The sequence below is a fragment of the Anabrus simplex genome, chromosome 1 (assembly GCF_040414725.1).
Source record: "Anabrus simplex isolate iqAnaSimp1 chromosome 1, ASM4041472v1, whole genome shotgun sequence".
Taxonomy (NCBI): domain Eukaryota; kingdom Metazoa; phylum Arthropoda; class Insecta; order Orthoptera; family Tettigoniidae; genus Anabrus; species Anabrus simplex.
Genome location: NC_090265.1, coordinates 1,717,070,941 through 1,717,089,819, shown reverse-complemented (window position 1 = coordinate 1,717,089,819; position 18,879 = coordinate 1,717,070,941). Strand labels below are relative to the sequence as shown.

General features: G+C 43.0%; 1 protein-coding gene across 1 annotated transcript in view; it reads left to right on the top strand.

Moving 5' to 3' along the window:
• LOC136882207 (arylsulfatase B) overlaps positions 1-18,879 on the top strand; it is a 157,694-nt gene that overhangs the window by 32,252 nt on the left and 106,563 nt on the right. The window contains exon 3 of the mRNA XM_067154775.2: positions 9,801-9,960. Within this exon, the coding sequence (XP_067010876.2) occupies positions 9,801-9,960 (160 nt within the window). The remainder of the gene's footprint in view (positions 1-9,800; positions 9,961-18,879) is intronic.

Below are 18,879 nucleotides of genomic sequence, written 5' to 3'. Positions count from 1 at the left end.
TGGCACCTTAATCAGTTGTAAAATGCACGTCTTTTAGTACCGTCTCGATGGAACCAAGACAATGCAACGTCTCAACAATTCTCTTTTAACATTATCACCTGTTTTAGGCTCGTTTGGAAACCTGGACGTAAACAAGACACGAGACTTGAGTTCTCATTCAACAAAATAAGAAACCGTGTATGTTACCTAATGGTTCTTTTTTGCGCTAATTTTTCACATATCCGTGGTGGCTTCGCATTCCCTTCTGCTCATACCGCTGAGTTCCTCCGACATAATTGAATCTCGTACACGAGGCATGTCAAACAGTGCCCGCAGTGAGACATCGCACGGCCTAGAAATGACCTCGCACGCGTGCAGGCAGAACTTCTTCTCTCTAGGTGGGAGGGAGGGGAGTTGAGTACGTTCGCTCACAGCAGATCTCTTCGTGCCACTTCAGAAACTTGATGTTGTGAAAGGAAAGTTGCAGCTCTTTTAGTGTTCAACCAGAATACGCATACCACAATTTACAACTGAAACGTATAGGGTTAATATGTAACGCGCGGCTGAAGCAAGAGGAAAAAGAAAGGAAAATTTTGACTTTTACCGAACACTTGTCCCATTACGCTTTCCACAACTCGTGGCAGAAATCCTGTCGATCTTTGGAAGTCTTGAAGATGTGAACAGTTCTTTTCCAGGATGAAGATCACAAATCTCGATTCCGATCTCTGCTAACAGATATACATTTCAATGCAGTAACGGAAATAGCGCCTGCCGACTATCGGGTCTAACAATGACCGATTTATTGTCAGCAAAATTTAGTAGGGCTCAGGAAGTCAATGAACATAAATGGGTCGCTTTTAGGTAACCGAAACCATGATGCCTAAGGTTTAGACAAGTGCTCACTGCAATGCTTTTAAGTTATTGCATCACACCTTTGTTTAGTCAACGAGTATACTCTTAATTTATTAATTTAATGTACCTTGAACAAGTCAGAACTAGCTAACTACAAATGCTTTCATTCCCCTCCCTGAAGGGGAGGGGAGGGCCACCCTGAAGGTAACGCCTTCACTCTGGCCAGGAGTTTCGGCAGGTTGGAGAAGCGATGGTATGGGGAGGAGGGTAATTTGATGTATGGGATTAGGAGGTGTGTGCGGATAGTATTATAGGTATCGGGGATGTGTGCAAGGATTAAGTATTCAGAGGGGAGTGCAAGGGTGGTCGGGGAAAAGGTGAAGTGCAAAAATGGGAAAGATGAAGGTTAGAAGAGAGGTCTTGGGTGGAGATGCAAGGTGAGGAGATGGAGGGTGGCTGTGATATTAGAAAGAGAAGTGATAAGAAAACGTAGAAGGTCGAATATCGGAAGGGGTGGAGGAATGAAACGAGGTGGGGGAGGGGGTTGACAGACATGTGGAAAAGGTGGAACAGGAGGGGCGGCTGGCCGGGGGCGACGATGTGAATTAGCTGAAGGGAAGCGAACAGGTTGGGGTGGAGAACGGGAGGGCTCCACTTTGTGGCGGTGGCCGTTGATACGAGCTGTTGAATGTCTTCGGCACTGGGAAGCAGGAGCCGCACCATATAAGTAGGGCCATTGGTGTTGTGGATGTGAATCGCGCGTCGGGCGGGAACGCCGTCCGCGTGGAGTTCCTGGAGGACCGCCCGTTCGGAGATGTCAGGGTGGAATCCCGCGTAGCACGCAACTAAACGTGGCATGGAAGGATGGCGGTTGCTGCTGCGGCGATGGTGGCGGGTCTTCGGCTGCTGCGGAGGTGTCTTGTAGAGGCGGCGATGAAGAAGCAGCGGTGGTAGAAGACAACGCGGTGGAAGAGTGTGGTGGGGTTGTGGTAGTCGTGAGTACGTAGTGGGAGAGATGAGGACATTACTGGTGAAGGGTGACAAGTTGTGACAGTGGTGATGGGAAGTGGAGAACTGGTATATGCGGTCGTCATAGTGGTCGTGGGAGTAAGAGTTGTTGAGAAGAAGGGTGATGGTGGCTGAGGCAATGTCCGGGGAAGAAACGCGTTGAAGACTGGAACAATAGTTGGATCCGCAGAGAGCTGGTCTTGGATGGACGGCGGAGTTGGCACCACTGCGCAGGTCTTATGGCGAATGGTCGCTCCGGAGGCGAAGAGGCGTTGCAGGTCGTCCTCTCTCGGGAGATGTACCAAAATCTGCGGTGTTGGAGTGAAAGTTATGTCATCCATCAATCGGTAGGCGTTATAAGCTGGGACGCCGGCTGTACGAAGGTCGTGGTAGATGGCATCTTCAGAGATAGTTCGATCTACTCCGGGGATTAGGCAGTAAGACATGGTGAGTGGAGAAGGCCGACTGCCAACGAGGCGTCAGCCTATATGCTATTTGAGGTCGGCTGGGTAGCAAGTAAAATTGAGGGCCACCCGGCCGAGCAAAAATCTTGGAGGTGCTGTGGCGAAGTTTCCCCTTGCACCAGGCGAGAAGCGTTGTGATGTGATGTGTTCCGACAAGTCAGAATTTGATTCTTCGTTTAATGTTTGGTTAATGTGTGTAGTATTTAAGTAGCCTACAATCCTATTGTCTTAGTATTGTACCCTTGGGCCACAAATGTCATGGGTTCAGTTATATCAATAATGTGTTTAAAATTATTTCATGTAAATTAACAACTTACGGTGCCTTATTAATGATACTGGTGAAGGACAGCTGTCATTTAGAGGTAGCGCACTTTCTTCGTATGAAGGAAGGAATATTGTGTACCCATAACGCATCTCCTTCGAATTTCTCCGCTCTAGTCAGCGTGTGCCAGCCGAGACCGCACGGATTAAAGACACCCTGTCATAGACGTTTAGCACTCCCTGCAATGTGTCGGGACACGGTTGTTGGATGATACTGGATGTTCCGGATACTTTTCCATACAAAGTCCAGTGTCAATGGATGGCAAAGCGAGATCAAGAAAGCCAACCTCCAGCTGTCTCATATGCCCTTAAGTCTCGAGTACATATACGAACAAATTCAGCAACAATCAAGTCCTTAGTAGATTTTGGAGGACGATTTTCCTTTACGAGAGAAATTTTGTTAGATACGTACGGATGACGAGAAATATGTGCCATATCGGTCAACCCTTTAGTATGTGCATAAAGTTCGCCGCAGGTCGTATAGCACACAAAACGAACGTCTTTCTCATCACCGTCAACAATAGGCTTAAATACCGACCAAATATGACTTTTAAGGTTCGGATCCGGATCAGAAATCTTGTATTCTCCGGTTTCTAGCCTTTTCTTTAATTCACGTTTCCTTGCCATGGTTTATTTTCTTTTGGGTCCTCAGTCCGCATTCATACCCGAAAACAGGTTAGACGGTGGAAGTCAAACAGAAAACCACAGCAAGCATGATCGTCTACACTCGACCGTAATGCAACTGACTCCGCTGACACGCAGTGCACTGTACACATTGAAGTAGTCAGGCCATACCACTGCCACAGCGCTGTCAATGGCCCACCGCGTACGAACGACATAGCGCTGTCCAGACCAACACCTTCTAATACTACAGTAATAGCATTACACGGTGCTCGCAGACCAGCCCGTGCGATGACGTCACGGGCTTGTTTTCGACCCTGCCAAAGCCGATAAACTGCCTTCTGACGAAGCAGCTCATGGGCTGGGCCGCTGTGCAGGACTCTGCACTCCAGTACCGAAAAGGAGTGAGACACAGTACGTATATTGCTATTCTGATTCTGTGGCGGTCTAGATTTCGTTAGGGTACGTCCAAGATGCACGCTGGTTTTCTGAGTCAGACAGTCGGCGCTGAATGTCTGACTCCGAGTGGCAGGTGGGATGTGGCCATTATGAAAGCTGGTTGTCAGCGCAGACAGAGCTGCCACAAAAGAAAAGATATGAAATACAACTGATCAGTGTAGCATGGAACTAACAAGAGAACAGGCTGCAGCTCTATTGCTGCTAAGTGACAATGTTACAACCAAGTTAAAACGAATGAGAAGTGATATAATCCTATAAATGAATTAAGATATATTTACGGGGAGTACAAACACCTTTTTCCACAGTTACTTGTCGACGAAAACAGATTTTTGAATATTTCAGAATGAGTTCGGATACGTTTTGTTTTATTTTGTTAAAATTTGAACACAGGCTTACGAAGAACTGGGCGAATTACCACACTCAACACGAAAATCAACAGCCTGCGCGGCAGGTTGTCTGAAACCAGAATGAACGAATCATTCCGGTAAATATCTGAGTCAGACTATCAGTGCGCAGGCTTCCTGCGCGCAGGTGCATTATGGCCAGTCCCGCTTAAAAACACAGGACATACTTACGTCGACTCGGCGCCGACCGTCTGACTCAGAAAACCAGCGTGCATCTTGGACGTACCCTTACGCTGTAAGATGGCTCCTATGTTATCACAAGTGAATCGAGGCTCTCTTAATGAACATCCGTCGAATTTGGGCGCATCTGAGGAATGAACCAGACTTTTCCAGCATCTCATAGATTCCATATCCAAGCGGCTAGAGCAAGTGGCAAACAGGAATGAGGCATGGACTGGTTATTAATGTTCTGAAGGGGAGGAGGAACTCATCACTTAATCTAAAGTCAGTATTTGACACAACTGTTTAGTTATTTAATACAAATTTCACAATTAGTTTTGTCTTTATTTCCATTTTTCTTTTGTAAAAACTTTCTCATAGCAGGTGAGGCCGCCTGGGCGAGGTACTGGTGCTCCTCCCCAGTTGTATCCCCCTACCCAAAGTCTGAAGCTCCAGGACACTGCCCTTGAGGTGGTAAAAGTGGGATCCCTCGCTGAGTCCGAGGGAAAACCAACCCTGGAGGGTAAACAGATTAAGAAAAAAAAGAAAGAAAGAAAGAAAGAAAGAAAGAAAGAAAGAAAGAAAGAAAGAAAAGAAAGAAAATTTCTGATACTGATTATGTAACTATGGTCAGTGCATTATGTTAATTATTTTACCGTGTGTTTATTTCATCTGTATTTTTTCTAGAAAGTTGTGATAGGTTCATATTTTCGATTATAAGAAAAATGTTGAATGTATAATAACAATTTATGTTCAGATGTATCATTTTGTTGTATATTTTAAGACAAAACAATACATTTATGATTTATTTATTTTCAGTTATTTTATGAAGAAATAATTACACAGTTATAATATTATAGTTAAATAATTTAGAGAGCGAGAGGAATACCTAGAACAACGTGGATCGATTCTATGAAGAAGAGTGCAAGTAGAAGAAACTTGGACTGGGACAAAAGGAAGAGGAATAATGGAAGGACAGAGGAAAGCGGATAAGTGCCATAAAAGTCCCGACCCGTGCAGGGGCTGGATAAGCGGAAAAGAGGAGAATGATGAATAATTTGTACATCAAAATCTTATTTTAGCATATTCATCTTCTATTTATAGAATTAATCGTAATTCTCTATCCGAGTTGGTAAATTATGATGATATATCTTCAGTAAAATCTAGAACCAAGTTACGAAACAGTAAATGATGTTTAGAAATTATAACCAGAAATAACGAAGCTACAAGCTACTTGTATTCCTAACTGGTATCAAATACTTTTCGATTAAAAACCTCCTGTACACGCATGTACAAAAATAGTCAACACTGCCCGACTTCAGTACTGAAAAGGAGGGGAAGGAGTGAACGGGTAGTACTGAAGGCACGGTGTGTGTATTGCTATACATCCACCACCGTGCCCATTTCGATCAGTTTCTTCTTCTTCTTGTTTTGAACTTTCTTGAGTTCTGCTGAATACACATTACCTAGTCACCACGCTTATTAGCGCTTGTCTTCAAGGAAACATATTTGATTTTCACTTGCGATTTGTTGAATTGTTCGTCATCTTTAGAAACACTAGGTTTGCTTGATTAGAACGTTACAAAGTCTTATTTGACAGGTTATGTAGAGGAGGATGTGATTTGATTTAGTTCAATAATACTCATTAGTCAAGCGAATTTTTATATTAATATTACAGTTATCCAAAACTTCTTGAATAGCGGCAACAAGTGACGGTGTAGGGTTTTTGACTAGATTAGCTGGAGTTGATGGAACCTGTAGTTTTTGCGATATCAGTTTATGTAAAAACCTCTTTCTATGTAGCGTGAAATGAGAACATTGAAAACATATGATTGACGTCGGCAATACTATTATTGCATGAACACATGGGTGAGTTCGTCAGTTTAAATTTGAATTTATAAGCCGAGGTAAAAGCGTGATTAAATCGTAGTCTGATAATGGTAGTAATATGTCTTCGTGAATATTTTGTCTTAGAAATCCATGGGAGACTAGGAATGTTCGGTTGAATTTGATAGTGATACTTTCCCTTTTAATTTCGCCGATTGTGTCCAGCTGTGCTGCCGTTTTTGTTTCATAGCAAGTTAAATTAACGGAGTGTAATCTGTGAAAGGAAGGGCAATTGAAGCATCAATAGCTGTTCCATATGCAGCAATTTTTGCCATTTTATCAGCCTGATCATTACCTGTGTTGTTTGAATGTCCCATTATCCATATTAAAGTTATATCATAGCCAATTTTTTAAATTCAAATAAGAGTCTTCTTCAATCACAAGAGTCTTGTAGCGGAATGTCTGCGAGCAGCAATACGTTAAGCGAGGAAATGGAGGGACGCCGTGCTTTGTTTACATCGGGACACCATTTCTGTGCATGCGAGTACATCTCAACGAAAGTGAGATATGTATTCGAATAGAACTTCAAGTTATTTCTGTCTCAGATGCCTCTGTAAGGAAAAATAGTCACAAAGTAACATTTTACGAATCTTTCGTAAGAAAGACTACATGACATGGCACTGAAATGAAATGGCGTATGGCTTTTAGTGCCGTGAGTGTCCGAAGACATGTTCGGCTCGCCAGGTGCAGGTCTTTCGACTTGACTCCCGTAGGCAACCTGCGCGTCGTGATGAGGATGAAATGATGATGAAGACAACACATTCACCCAGCCCCCGTGCCAGCGAAATTAACCAATGATGATTAAAATTGGGCCGGGAATCGAACCCGGGACTCCTGTGACCAAAGGCCAGCACGCTAACCATTTAGCCATGGAGGCGGACTGACATGGCACTAATTTTCGTCTATTAAATCAAACATAACTTAACCTTTTCCATCGCACTCCGGAGTTTACTCGAAGTTGCCATATGTCTTCACGAGTTAAAATACGTTGGCTGCCGGAGCGGTACATTTTACAGCAACGACATAAAAGATATAGCTGAGTGAGTTTCTCGTGAGGCCGTGGACCGTGAGTACCGCTGACAGGTTTTGTTATATGACTTTCGCTGCGAGGACGACGGACCGCCGAGCTGTTGACTTCTCCCCCTGGTAGCAAATCCTGGCGTGCTTGATTTCCAAATTATAGTTTTTATTAGTTCTAATAGTTCTACCTCCTTTTATTAGCAGTATGTGAGTATTCGTGCAACAAGTTCAGCCATGCGCTTTGGTGTGCCGGGTTAGCTAACTCGCAACCTCGGGATTTGGGAGCTAGTGGGTTTGAGTCCTATGGTTGGGAAACCCGTTAATCGCTTCTGCGGTATCCCATTTTCATTCCAAGCTTATGCATACCTTATCAGTAGGCCACACCAGTTCCTTCCAAATCATTCTCTGAGCTGATACTTGACGCGTAACCAAACAAATTTAGCATAAATATTAACATATTTGCATTTTCTAAATTGACAACATCATTGGCAATAGAAAAAATACAAACGACACTTGGCAAGGAGTAAATAGGAAATAATTTATAGGAACACATGTTCAAGAAAAATTTCGATTTATTCGTAAAATAGCTGCATAAAAATAATAAAGCACACTTTTTACAATTTCTGATGGAGGTTTTGTGGTCTATACGTTTGCCTTGAGAATGTTTACTGCAGGGTAGGTGAAACATGGCACCATAACTTCACAACCCTACTAAAGAACAACAAGTGCCTTGAGATTGTAGTGTTAGGCGCTAGCAAACAAATCGTGGCATAGTCAGTTGGGTACAATGAGTACCGTGAAGCAACGCAAGCTTCTATTACTGCTCTGCCCAGCTAGCCAAAACCATAAAGTTAATATTTCTGTGGGATCACGGCGGTACCTCGGGGTGAGTAAACAAGTGGAATCAGAGGTAAGGCTTATTGCGGATGATATTATTCTGTATAGAGTAATAAATACATTACAAGATTGTGAGCAACTGCAACGTGACCTCGATAATGTTGTGAGATGGCCAGCAGGGAATGGTATGTTCATAAACGGCGTTAAAAGTCAGGTTGTTTCACAAATAGGAAAAGTCCTTTCAGTTTTAATTACTGCGTTGATGGGGTGAAAGTTCCTTTGGGGGATCATTGTAAGTATATAGGTGTTAATATAAGGAAATATCTTCATAAGAGTAATCACATACCGGTACATGGGATTGTAAATAAAGGTTACAGATCTCTGCACATGGTTATGAGGGTGTGTAGGGGTTGTAGTAAGGATGTAAAGGAGAGGACATATAAATCTCCGGTAAGGCCCCAACTAGAGTATGGTTTCAGTATATGGGACCCTCACCAGGATTGATTCAAGAACTGGAGAAAATCTGAAGAAAAGCAGTTCGATTTGTTCTGGGTGATTTCCGACAAAAGAGTAGCGTTACAAAAATGTTGCAAAGTTTGGGCTGGGAAGAACTGGGAGAAAGGAAACGAGCTGCTCGAATAAGTGGTATGTTCCGAGCTGTCAGCGGAGAGATGGCGTGGAATGACATTAGTAGACGAATAAGTTTGCGTGGAGTATTTAAAAGTAGGAAAGATCGCAATGTGAAGATAAAATTGGAATTCAAGAGGACAAATTGGGGCAAATATTCATTTATAGGAAGGGGAGTTAGGTATTGGAATAACTTACCAAGGGAGATGTTCAATAAATTTCCAATTTCTTTGAAATCATTTAAGAAAAGGCTTGGAAAACAACAGATAAGGAACCTGCCACCTGGGCGACTGCCCTAAATGCAGATCAGTATTGATTGATTGATTTTTGTTGTATTTAGTACGTATATTGAAGTCTTAAGTGAAATATCACTTCGAATATTGTTTCATTTCTGATTTACTATATGCACAGTAGAAAGTAAGCTTCGGCCCCCGGGACATTTCTAGTTATGTGTCCTGGCAGTCAACGTGTTAAGTGGTATTTGAAATGTCGCTCTACAGTAGACTCGGCTCTAGTTTAATGGGATGTTGCAGGTCCGTAGTTCTAACACAGGCAGTACTACCTGACAGTCTCTGTGAAGACTACAGTCGATTCAGAAAACCTCTCTTTTTAACGATCATTATGTACCATGTGTTTGGCTTGACAGATGCCTTTTGTCTTCGAACATGACTGCACCCTTGCGCAAAGAGAACACAAAAGATGCTACTTTAGATTGTTTAGGGAACGGTGAGGATAATGAAGATGAGCTGAAAGTTCCAGTAAAAGTGTCTAGAGACGCTTACCGAGCAGAGTGGCCATGGTTTTACCGCTCTGCATTCGGGATGCGGTGGGTTGGTTCCACCGTCGGCTGTGCTGAGAATAGTTCTTGTATAAGTCAGGGCCACTCCCCTATCACTTTCTCCACATTGGTTTTAGAGAGGTCGCCACACTCTAGCAGGCCCGTTGTATCCTATCAGTGCACGGAACTAAAACATTTTAATGTTCATTAACTTTGTACATAATTATTTAAATTAGAAGCAATGTACTGTATTAGCCTGTTTCAGCTATTGTTAGAACCTGGAATGCGACACGCATAAGGATGCATATAACTTGGGAGTAAAAAGCTTATTTCGTTCACTCACTCTAAAATATTTCAGTTACCTGATAATGTGTTGTTCTCTAGGGATGGAACGATGTCAGCATGAATGGAGCGAACCAGATTCCGACGCCAAACATCGACGCTCTTGCTTTCAGCGGCGTGTTGCTCCGACGCCATTACGTGCTACCTACATGTACTCCATCCAGGGCGGCCCTCCTCACAGGAATGTATCCTATCAGGACAGGTAGTATTCCATGTGGAATAGCTCATTTTATTATATTGTATTATATTGACAGAGGTAGGAAAGAAAATCCCCTACCGACACAGAATGTTTTACATCATTTCTTGAAATATTTCGTTCTGAATTCTAGCAAGTATTAAAAACAAGAGATTTTCAACTAATTGATTCTCTGAGATACCCAAATGTGAGACTCTTATCGAAAAGTAAAGGGCAAGTTTAGAATATTTAAAAAACGCTTGTCATTCCTATGAACTTCTTCCAGAAGTGCTAAAAGCTACAGGAGAGATTATAAAGGGTGACTAAATTTCCAGAAAAGAGAACTCCGAGAATTAGAGCAAGTGAAGCAATTGTCTGATCTTGTAACTATTAAGACGGGGTTCCCGCAAGGTAGTGTTATTGGAACCCTGTGTTTTATTATGTATAAATCATATGCTTAAGAAACTGGAATCACAGATAAGGACTTTTGCGGATACTGAATGGGGTAATAAATAAGTTACAGTATTTTGAGCGGCTGCAAAATAACCTCGACAAAGTTATGAGATGGACAGTAGACAAGTGGTACGATGTTAAACGGAGTGAAAAGTCAGATTATAATTTTCACCAAGAGGAAAGTCCTTCCACTTTTAATTTCTGTGTTGATGGGAATGAAAGTTCATCATGTGGATCAATGCAGGCGCTGATATAAGGAAAGGTCTTTATTGCGGTTATCGCATAAACGGAATCTAAATAAAGGTTATAGATCTCTCCATATGGTTATGAGGGTATTTAGGGGTTTGAAATGAAAGGACAGGTCGTATAAGTCACTGATAAGACCCAATTAGAGTATAATTAAAGTATGCTTCTCGTGAAGGGGACCCTCAGCAGAACTGATATAAGAACTGGAAAAGGTTCAGAGAAAAGCAGCTCGATTTGTTCTGGGCGATTTCCGACAAAAGGGTAGTGTTACGAAAACGTTGTAAACTTTGGACTGCAAGTAAGGAAATGGGCTGCTCGACTAAGTAGAATATTTCGAGCTGTCTGTGGAGAGATGGCGTGGAATTACAGTACAATGTTGTTGTTTGAGTCATCAGTCCATAGACTGATTTGATGCAGCACTCCGTGCCACCCTATCCTGTTCTAACCTTTTCATTTCTACGTAACTATTGCATCCTACATCTGCTCTAATCTGCTTGTCATATTCATTCCTTGGTCTACCCCTACCGTTCTTACCACCTACACTTCCTTCAAAAACCAACTGAACAAGTCCTGGGTGTCTTAAGATGTGTCCTATCATTCTATCTCTTCTTCTCGTCAAATTTAGGCAAATCGATCTCCTCTCACTAATTCGATTCAGTGTCTCTTCATTCGTGATTCGATCTATCCATCTCACCTTCAGCATTCTTCTGTAACACCACATTTCAAAAGCTTATATTCTCTTTCTTTCTGAACTAGTTATCGCCCATGTTTCACTTCCATACAATGCCACGCTCCACACGAAAGTCTTCAAAAATATCTTTCTAATTCCTATATCAATGTTTTAAGTGAGTAAATTTCTTTTCTTAAGAAAGCTCTTCCTTGCTTATGTTAGTCTGCATTTTATGTCCTCCTTACTTCTGCCATCGTTAGTCATTTTACTACCCAAATAACAATATTCATCTACTTCCTTTAAGACCATTTCCTAATCTACTATTTCCTGCATCACCTGCCTTCGTTCGACTGCACTCCATTACTTTTGTTTTGGATTTATTTATTTTTCATCTTGTACTCCTTAGCCAAGACTTCGTCCATGCCATTCATCAGCTTCTCGGTATCTTCTGCAGTCTTAGATAAAATAACAATATCATCACCAAATCTCAAGGTTTTAATTTCCTAGCCTTGGACTGTGATTCCCTTTCCAAATTCCTCTCTGATTTCCTTTATTGCCTGTTCTATGTAAACATTGAGAAGGAGGGGGTACTAACTGCAGCCTTGCCTCACTCCTTTCTGGATTGCTGCTTCTTTTTCAAAGCCCTCGATTCTTATCGCTGCAGACTGATTTTTATACAGATTGTAGATAATTCTTCGTTCACGGTATCTGATCCCAATCATCTTCAGAATCTTAAAAAGTTTGGTCCAGTCAACATTCTCGAATGCCTTTTCTAGATCTACGAATGCCATGTACGTGGGCTTGTCCTTGATTCGATCCTCTAAAATCAGACGTAAAGTCAGGATTGCTTCACGTGTTCCTACATTTCTTCTGAAGCCAAATTGATCTTCTCCCAACTCAGCTTCAACTTGTTTTTCTATTCTTCTGTAAATAATACGTGTTAACATTTTGCAGGCATGAGATACTAAACTAATGGTGCGGTAGTTTTCACACCTGTCAGCACCGGCTTTCTTGTGAATAGGTATAACAACATTCTGCCGAAAATTGGATGGGACTTCTCCTGTCTCATACATCTTACACACTAAATGGAATAACTTTGCCATGGTGGTTTCTCCTAAGGCAGTCAGTAATTCAGAAGTAATGTCATCAATTCCAGGTGCCTTGTTCCTATTTAGGTCACTCACAGCTCTGTCAAACACTGACCTCAAAATTGGGTCTCCCATTTCATCAGCATCAATAGCCATGTTCCAGAACCAAATTACTTACATCTTTACCCTGATACAACTGTTGGATATGCTCCTGCCATCTTTCTGCTTTGTCTTCTTTCCCTAGAAGTGGCTTTCTATCTGAGCTCTTAACCTCCAAAGGTTTCCTTGATTTTCCTGTATGCAGCATCTACCTTTCCCATGACCATGCAACCTTTAACATCCTTGCACTTCTCCTTCAGCCATTCTTCCTTAGCTATCTTGCACTTTCTATCCACTTGATTCTTTAATCTCCTGTTTTCTTTTCGTGCCCTCTTCATTTCTAGCGTTCTTGTATTTTCGTCGTTCATCAATCAGGTCTAGTATCTCCTGAGTTATCCACTGATTCTTAGTTGATCTTTTCTTCCTTGCTTACATTTCTTCAGCAGCCCTACTGACTTCATTTTTCATCACTATCCACTCTTCATCTATTGTGTTTCCTTCAGCCTTTTCATTTAGCCCTTGTGCAACATGTTCCTTGAAACAATCCCTCACACTCCTTTCTTTCAACTTGTCTAGATCCCATCTTTTTGCATTCTTTCCTTTCTTCAATTTCAACTTCAGATGGCATTTCATGACCAACAAGTTGTGGTCAGAGTACACGTCTGCTCCTGGGAAAGTTTTGCAATTCAACACCTGGTTTCTGAATCTCTGGCTAATCATAATGAATTCTATTTGATACCTCCCAGTGTCTCCACGTCTCGTCCACGTATACAGCCGTCGTTTGTGGTGTTTGAACCAAGTATTGACAAGGACTAAATTATGATCAGTGCAGAATTCAACCTGCCGACTTTCGTTCCTTTGTCCCAATCCAAATTCTCCTACTCTATTACCTTTTCTTCCTTGGCCTACCACTGCATTCCAGTCTCCCATCACAATTATATTCTCGTCACCTTTTACATATTGTATTAAATCTTCTATCTCATCATATATTCTTTCGATTTCCTCATCATCCGCTGAACTAGTAGGCATATAGACCTGTATATTGTGGTGGGCATTGGTTTGGTGTCTATCTTGACGACAATGATCCTTTCACTATGCTGGTCATAGTAGCTTACCCGCTGTCCTATTTTCTTATTAATTATTACACCAACTCCTGCATTTCCCCTGTTTGATTTTGTGTTGATAATTCGGTAGTCACCTGACCAAAAATCCTGTTCTTCCTGCCAACGTACTTCACTTATACCAACTACATCTAACTTTAGTCTATCCATCTCTCTTTTCAGATTCTCTAACCTACCACAACGATTCAAACTTCTAACATTTCACGCTCCAACTCGCAGAATGTCAGTATCCATCTTCCTGAAGATCGCCCCCTCTCGTGTACTCCCCACCCGGAGATCCGAATGGGGGACTAGCTTACCTCCGGAATATTTTGCCCGGGAGAAAGCCATCATCAGTAATCATTCATACAGAGAGAGCTGCATGTCCTCGGGAGGTAGTAACGGCTGTAGTTTCCCGTTGCTTTCAGCGGTGTAGCAGTATTAACACAGCTAAGCCATGTTGAGTATTATTAGAAGGCCGTATCAGTCAATCATCTACACTGCCACCCTTGCAACTACCGAAAGGCTGCTACCCCCCTTTCGATGAACCATTCCTTAGTCTGGTCTCTCAACAGATACCCATCCGATATGGTTGCACCTGCGGCTCGGCTATCTGCTTCATTGGGACACGCAAGCCTACCCACCGCGGCAAGGTCACATGGTTCGCAGGGGAGGGAAATTACAATAGTAGACGAATAAGCTTGAGTGGAGTTTTTAGAAGAAGGAAAGACGAAGATAAACTTGGATATTAAGAGGACAAATACTCGTTTACAAGAATAGGAATTAGGAATTGGAATACTTTATCAAGGGATATGTTTGACAAATTTCCATCCATTTTGAAATCATTTAGAAAAATACTCGAGAAACAACTGATATGGAACCTGCCACCTGCCCTAAATGCAGATGAATTATGATTGATAAAACGTATTTAACTAACTCAAACCATATCTTTCCTGTGGCAGCTCCTGCTAATATTCAACTGTGACCGAGCTCTATAGCTAAAGTCGCTTAAGTGCGGCCAGTATCCAGTATTCGGGAGATAGTAGGTTCGAACCCCACTGTCGGCAGCCCTGAAGATGGTTTTCCGTGGTTTCCCATTTTCACACCGGGAAAATGCTGGGGCTGTACCTTAATTAAGGCCACGGCCTTTCCTTCCCACTCCTAGCAATTACCCGTCCCATCGTCGCCATAAGACCTGTCTGTGTCGGTGCGACGTGAAGCAAGTAGCAAAAAATATTCAACTGTGTGCTGCAATTTTCAACTAAGAAATCGAACACTCAATAAATAACCCCATAAAATGAACATATAAGTAATGTACAGAACTCACTCGCTGGTGAAAAGTGAAGTCATTCTCCTGTAGAACTTGCCGATGACTTTTAGAGGTTGGTTTTCCATTCTCCTGCACTAAGGCGAATGCCGGGACAGATCGTAGTGTAGGCCACGGCCGCCCACCCCCTCACCTTCTCCGCACATCTCCCTTCACCGTAACAAATCTCCCGGCCTGAGAGACGGCGTCACCGTGTAAGAGGCCCGCCTCCCCCTTCAGGGGAGGAATGAAAACGTTTTAGAGGTGATGTTGGCAGCTATTGCGAGCATGAAAATGGCACTAAATCTCGTTTCGAACAAAGGTCTTGATTCTGTTACAGCGGATGTGGTTGGTGTTTTGTCTAATATTCTTAACATTCTGGTAATTTGAGAGAACATGTCTTGTATGGATAAATTGAAATAATGGTACAGGTTTTCCGATGTTCCTGAAGTATGTCTAAAATAATTGCAAGCCCTGTCCTCAGTCTGCGTTTCTTATGTCTGTTGCACACCATCAAATATTTCTTTCAGTTCAATGTTTTACAAGAAGAGTTGTCAAATCTTGTCAAAGATTGTTCCCTATTGCTGAAGGTTTGACGATATCCGTTTCTTAAACGCCTAGGAAATATTTTATCCCCATCTTATTCTCGCTGCCGGCCCCGTGGTGTAGGGGCTCAACATGGCTTAGCTGTGTTAATACTGCTACACGGCTGAAAGCAACAGGAAACTACAGCCGTAACTACCTCCCGAGGACATGCAGCTCTCTCTGTATGAATGATTACTGATGATGGCTTTCTCCCGGGCAAAATATTCCGGAGGTAAGCTAGTCCCCCATTCTCTTACCCGCAGGCCCCGGGTTCGATTCCCAACCAGGTCAGGAATTTTTACCTGGATCTGAGGGCTGTTTCGAGGTTCACTCAGCCTACGTGATTAGAATTGAGGAGCTATCTGACGGTAAGATAACGGCCTCGGTCTAGAAAGCTAAGAATAACGGCCGAGAAGATTCATCGTGCTGACCACACGACACCTCGTAATCTGCAGACCTTCGGGGTGAGCAGCGGTCGCTTGGTAGGCCAAGGTCATTCAGGGCTGTAGTGTCATGGGGTTATGTTAGTTAGTTATTCCCGCTGATTCGTCCGTACCTGGGAGGGTCGTACTTTTTACGTTTTATTTTCTGATTAATGTTGGTGGTGGTGGCGGTGGTTGTAATTATTGTTTTTAAAGGAAATGCAACTATATGAACGAAATCGACCGGAGTGGCTGCCAAGCTCTGCATTCGGGAGAGGCGTGGGTTCGAACCATACCGCTGGTTGCCCTGAGAATATTTTTCTATGGTTTCCCATTCGCTTCCAGGCCAATGTCCGGACAGTTGCTGTTTATAGGTGACAGCCATTTTCATGCACTATCACTCTTTTCAGCTTCATTAGCTGCTCAACTGAGGTTGGCGACGGGAAAGACATCCTGCTGTCACCCCCGACCACATATCAGGAACAAAACTAACGGGTAGACATACCACTAGAGTTTAGCTCAATGCGCTGGTAGCTCTGAACTCGAAATGTTCCAGGCAAATGCCGAGATGGTAACGCATTCCTGCCCCGTACAACAACACCCTCACACTCACTTCCATGAGACTCCCCGTACCAGGCAAGTTGGCCGTGCGGCCATGGGCGCGCGGCTGTGAGCTTGAATCCGGGAGATAGTGGGTTCGAATCCCACTGTCGGCAGCCCTGACGACTAGGTTCCGTGGCTTCCCATTTTCACTCCAAGCAAATTCTGGTCCTGTAACTTGCGATTCCTTCCTACTCCTAGGCCTTTCCTATCCCATCGTCGCCATAAGACCTGTATGTGTCGGTGCGACGTACAGCAAAATTTTAAAAAATAAATAAAAACAATAATCACCACAACAATAATCACCACCACCGCCACTACTGGACACATACTAAATTTAATGGTAATAATAATTATTGAGCTGCAAATTCAACAGTAATAGTAAATAGCTGGGCGGTTCGGGACATAAGGCGGAACGAGTTAGATAGAAAGTAGAACCTGTTTTCCAGTCTTTGACCGGGTCAGGGAAATAATGCACGAACCATATGTAGGCTATTATTACAATCGGGTCGCCACTCCCAAAGTGATTTATTAATAACTGGTAAATGCTATGAAATGATAATGGAGAGTGTTGCTGGGATGAAAGATGACAAGGAAAACCGGAGTACCCGGAGAAAAACCTGCCCCGCCTCAGCATTGTCCAGCACAAATCTCACATGGAGCGACGGGGATTTGAACCATGGAACCCAGCTGTGAGAGGCTGGTGCGCTGTCGCCTGAGCCACGTAGGCACCTATCTATCGATCTATCTATCTATCTATTTATTATTATTATTATTATTATTATTATTATTATTATTATTATTATTATTATTATTATTATTATTATTATTATTATTATTTGTCTTGCTGTGGACGTCAGGCGTACACTGCAACTTGCCATTGGGAACACGGAACTTAATGAGATTTGGATGTGGTGCCGCTCGGCACGGGGAAGACTCAGATCAATACACGAACTAAACTGGTCAGGCATAGCCAGCCGCATAGCGAACTGCAAAGTCACGGCTGGGATGGAAGCAAGGCCGTACCGATGTGATCCTGGGCGTCCCACCCCGCACCACCCCACTAGATAGATAGATAGATAGATAGATAGATAGATAGATAGATAGATATTGAACATAACAGGCGAATTTGCCCCGATACATGTTCACATGGAAAGCTCACACCAAACACCACCCCACTAAGAGGTACAGTTTGTGAATATGTTCTTCCCTACATAATTCCCCCTCCCCAGAAAATGCCTACCTGTATTTTTCCTACGCAGCTTTAGCATATTTCAAAATCTTGTAGGTAGGTTTAATAGCAATGATTTGCCTACCCTTTAGTGCATGATGAACCGCTTAGTTCAGCACAGTGAAGAACTTGGCCCATCCTTCCAAAACAAAAATGATGGTGTTTTCTAAACTGTTAATACGAGCAAATCTCACAATGAAAGGTCATATAGTAGAGCAAGTGTCCACCTTCAAATACTTCGGCATCACACTGAACTACCAATGTGATTCCAAACAAGAAATTAAATCTAAACGTGAGCAGGCCAGGAAACAATTCATTAATAATCCGAATCCGTATGACCCGCTGCTACATATTCCCCATTCTCCTACAGTATATGGTTGTGAAAGCTGGACCCTGGATCCAAGCACTCAAAAACGTATAGATGCCTTTGAAACGTATCTGCATCGCCTTCTCTTGCACATATCTTGGATATTGAAAATCTGAAATGTCTAGGTCCTTCATCAGATGAAAAAGCAAAAAGAACTGTTACCTACACTGAAGAAAATGGAAACTGCAACACCCAGAAGGAGTAGTGTTACATTACTGCAATTGAACACGCAGGACGAGTGTTTGGTCCCTCTGACCGCAAGTTTGGACAACAATCAATACAGGATATGCCCACCACGAGCTGCAATACATTGATGAATTCGTCGAGGCATGGAGTCAATAAGGCCCTGGATCGCTTCGTGAGGAATTGTGGCCCATGCTTGCTGCACTGCACGAGTCAGTTGTTCCAGAGTTGTGGGTGGCTGAGGACGGTTGGCCAGTTGTCGACCCATCATGTCCCACACATGCTCAATAGGACTGAGGTCCGGGGATTTGGCGGGCCATTCTAAGGTTGTGATGTCGTGGAGAGCTTCCTGGAGATCCGTGCAGTGTGAACCCGGGCATTGTCCTGCTGAAACATCCCATTAGCAATGTTCGCCATCATAGGGACAACCACTGGATTGAGTACCCTATCAACGTACTGTCTAGCAGGCATAATGCCCCCAACAAGCACTAATTGTGATTTCACATTAAAGCCAATAGCTCCCCAGACCATAATGCTTGGTGTTGGCCCTGTGTGCCTCTCGCCAATAAGATCTGGGTGGCCCCTCTCCCCGGTAC